Source organism: Neoarius graeffei, chromosome 17 (assembly GCF_027579695.1).
Source record: "Neoarius graeffei isolate fNeoGra1 chromosome 17, fNeoGra1.pri, whole genome shotgun sequence".
NCBI classification, from domain to species: Eukaryota; Metazoa; Chordata; class Actinopteri; order Siluriformes; family Ariidae; genus Neoarius; species Neoarius graeffei.
In genome coordinates, this window is record NC_083585.1 from 49,578,820 (window position 1) to 49,580,895 (window position 2,076).

The following is a 2,076-nucleotide window of genomic DNA, read 5'->3' on the forward strand; positions in this document are numbered from 1 at the left end:
CTTGAAATATAGGGACACACTCGATTCAGAAACATGCAGAATGGGCTTGTCTTTGTGGCATGTGAAAAAAGTCTTCAGAAGCCAATGTACATTATCTTCTGTAATCTTGCAATATCAGATCCAGGACTTTTTTGATTTGAAATATAGGAACACACTGACTTTAGAAACATATGGAATGGGCAAGCAAAGAGCAAGAGCAAAATACATATCTGGACACAACCTTATAATTAAAGAAGGCCTGGAACATCATATAAGCAGCATATGTGATAAAGCATCATGAAAGAATTACTTAAAATAATTAACTTAAAGCATAAAGATATCACAAAGCTCTTGTAAAGAAGGATATTTTACTAAATGTACAATCTAAAGCAAATCACAGTAGCTATACCCTATTGCTACAGAAATTTAATCAAATTAAAACATTTGTTCTGTGTTATAATATGAAAATATAATATATTATTAAAAACACTGTATATTTATGCAAAGATAAATATCAAGCAATCATGCAGTTTAAATAATCAAAACAGGAGTGCTCATCTAAACTCCCTAAAGGTGTGATCAGATGTAAATTATATTCATTACGTCAAGCAGCGCTCGAAACCTCAACAGTTAAAAAACCCAGCCCTGACAAGTCTTCATTATTTAGTTTGTGGACAGCATTTGAAGAGCCTGGATCAAAATTTAGGCAAGGTATATTTCAAGTGTTGTGGATTTAGGGATACTGCATTTTTTATATGTATATAGTTCCAAGTCTAGTTGATATCATTGATTTCATGAAAATCACCAAGAAAGTCCCATGTAAAATATACTGTAAACAATTATGCTTTTTTTTGTCAGATGACTATCTATACTGAAATATTGTACAAAAACAGCACAACCAACATCCCTGAATTTGTCCTCCAAGGATTCCAAGCTATTCCTGCTGAGTATCATGGATTGTTAGGAACCCTTTTCTTCTTTTTTTATCTGATGCTGGCATCTGGGAACATTTTCATCCTTGTCTTTGTGGCATGTGAAAAAAGTCTTCAGAAGCCAACGTACATCATCTTCTGTAATCTTGCAATATCAGATCTTGGATTTGGAACTACAACTCTGCCCAGAATAATTGCTAAGTACTGGTTATCTGAAAATATTGTAGCATTCAGTGGTTGTTTCATACAAATGTATTTTGTCCATTATTTTGGGGCTTGCAGCTCATTTCTTATGGCATTAATGGCCCTTGATCGATTTATTGCCATATGTAACCCATTGAGATATCCAGTGCTGATTAAGAACTCCACGATTGCAATTCTTTGTTCAATGTTTTGGACAGGAAACCTCCTCCAGCTTGGTGTAATTACTGCACATGTCCTTACTATACCTTACTGTGGCCCAAATATTATACAACACTGCTACTGTGATTATCTTTCAATAACTAAACTAGCATGTGCAGACATAACAGAAATAAAAGAGACTAGTACTCCCATTGCTATGACAGTACTGTGGGGCCCTTTATTTTTTATTATATTTTCTTATGTGGCCATCATTATTTCAGTCATGAAGATCTCAAATAAAGAGGGACGATATAAAATGTTTTTAACATGTACTCCACAGCTGTTTATCATCTGTCTGTACTATCTCCCAAGAAGTTTTGTGTATATTGCATTTACTGTTGGATTTCATTTTGAAACAAATCTCCACATTGCAGTGGTAATGATGTACAGCCTTTTCCCTGCCCTCATCAATCCATTCATATACTGCTTAAGGACAAAAGAAATTAAGGATACATTAATGAAGAAATTTAAGCAAAGACAGGTGAGGATCAATGGAAAAACTATTTTCACTTAAAGAACATTATATCTTGTTCAAATATTTTTCATGCATAATTGATCAATACCATGTAACCTAAACCCATACCTACTATTTCTTATTAATTTTAGATTTACGACATGCAATATACAAGATAGATGTCATTAGTTGAAATTTATTGATCAGACAGAACAGTTGTTAATCCATTAAAACATCCTGTTTAAAATGGAAATTAAGCAAGCCTATTGCAAAATATTTTATTTATGTATGCAAGATAAACAAATTACA

At 33.0% G+C, this 2,076-nt stretch overlaps 1 protein-coding gene across 1 annotated transcript; it reads left to right on the forward strand.

Moving 5' to 3' along the window:
- The first annotated feature begins 837 nt into the window (after nucleotides 1-837).
- LOC132901208 (olfactory receptor 2AT4-like) lies at nucleotides 838-1,827 on the forward strand. The gene has a single exon (XM_060943543.1). The coding sequence runs from the start codon at nucleotides 838-840 to the stop codon at nucleotides 1,825-1,827; it is 990 nt and encodes a 329-aa protein (XP_060799526.1).
- Nucleotides 1,828-2,076: the final 249 nt, after the last annotated feature.

Excerpts from the sequence above, each read along its gene's own strand:
- LOC132901208 (XM_060943543.1), top strand. The coding sequence starts at position 838 with ATGACTATCTATACTGAAATATTGTACAAAAACAGCACAACCAACATC.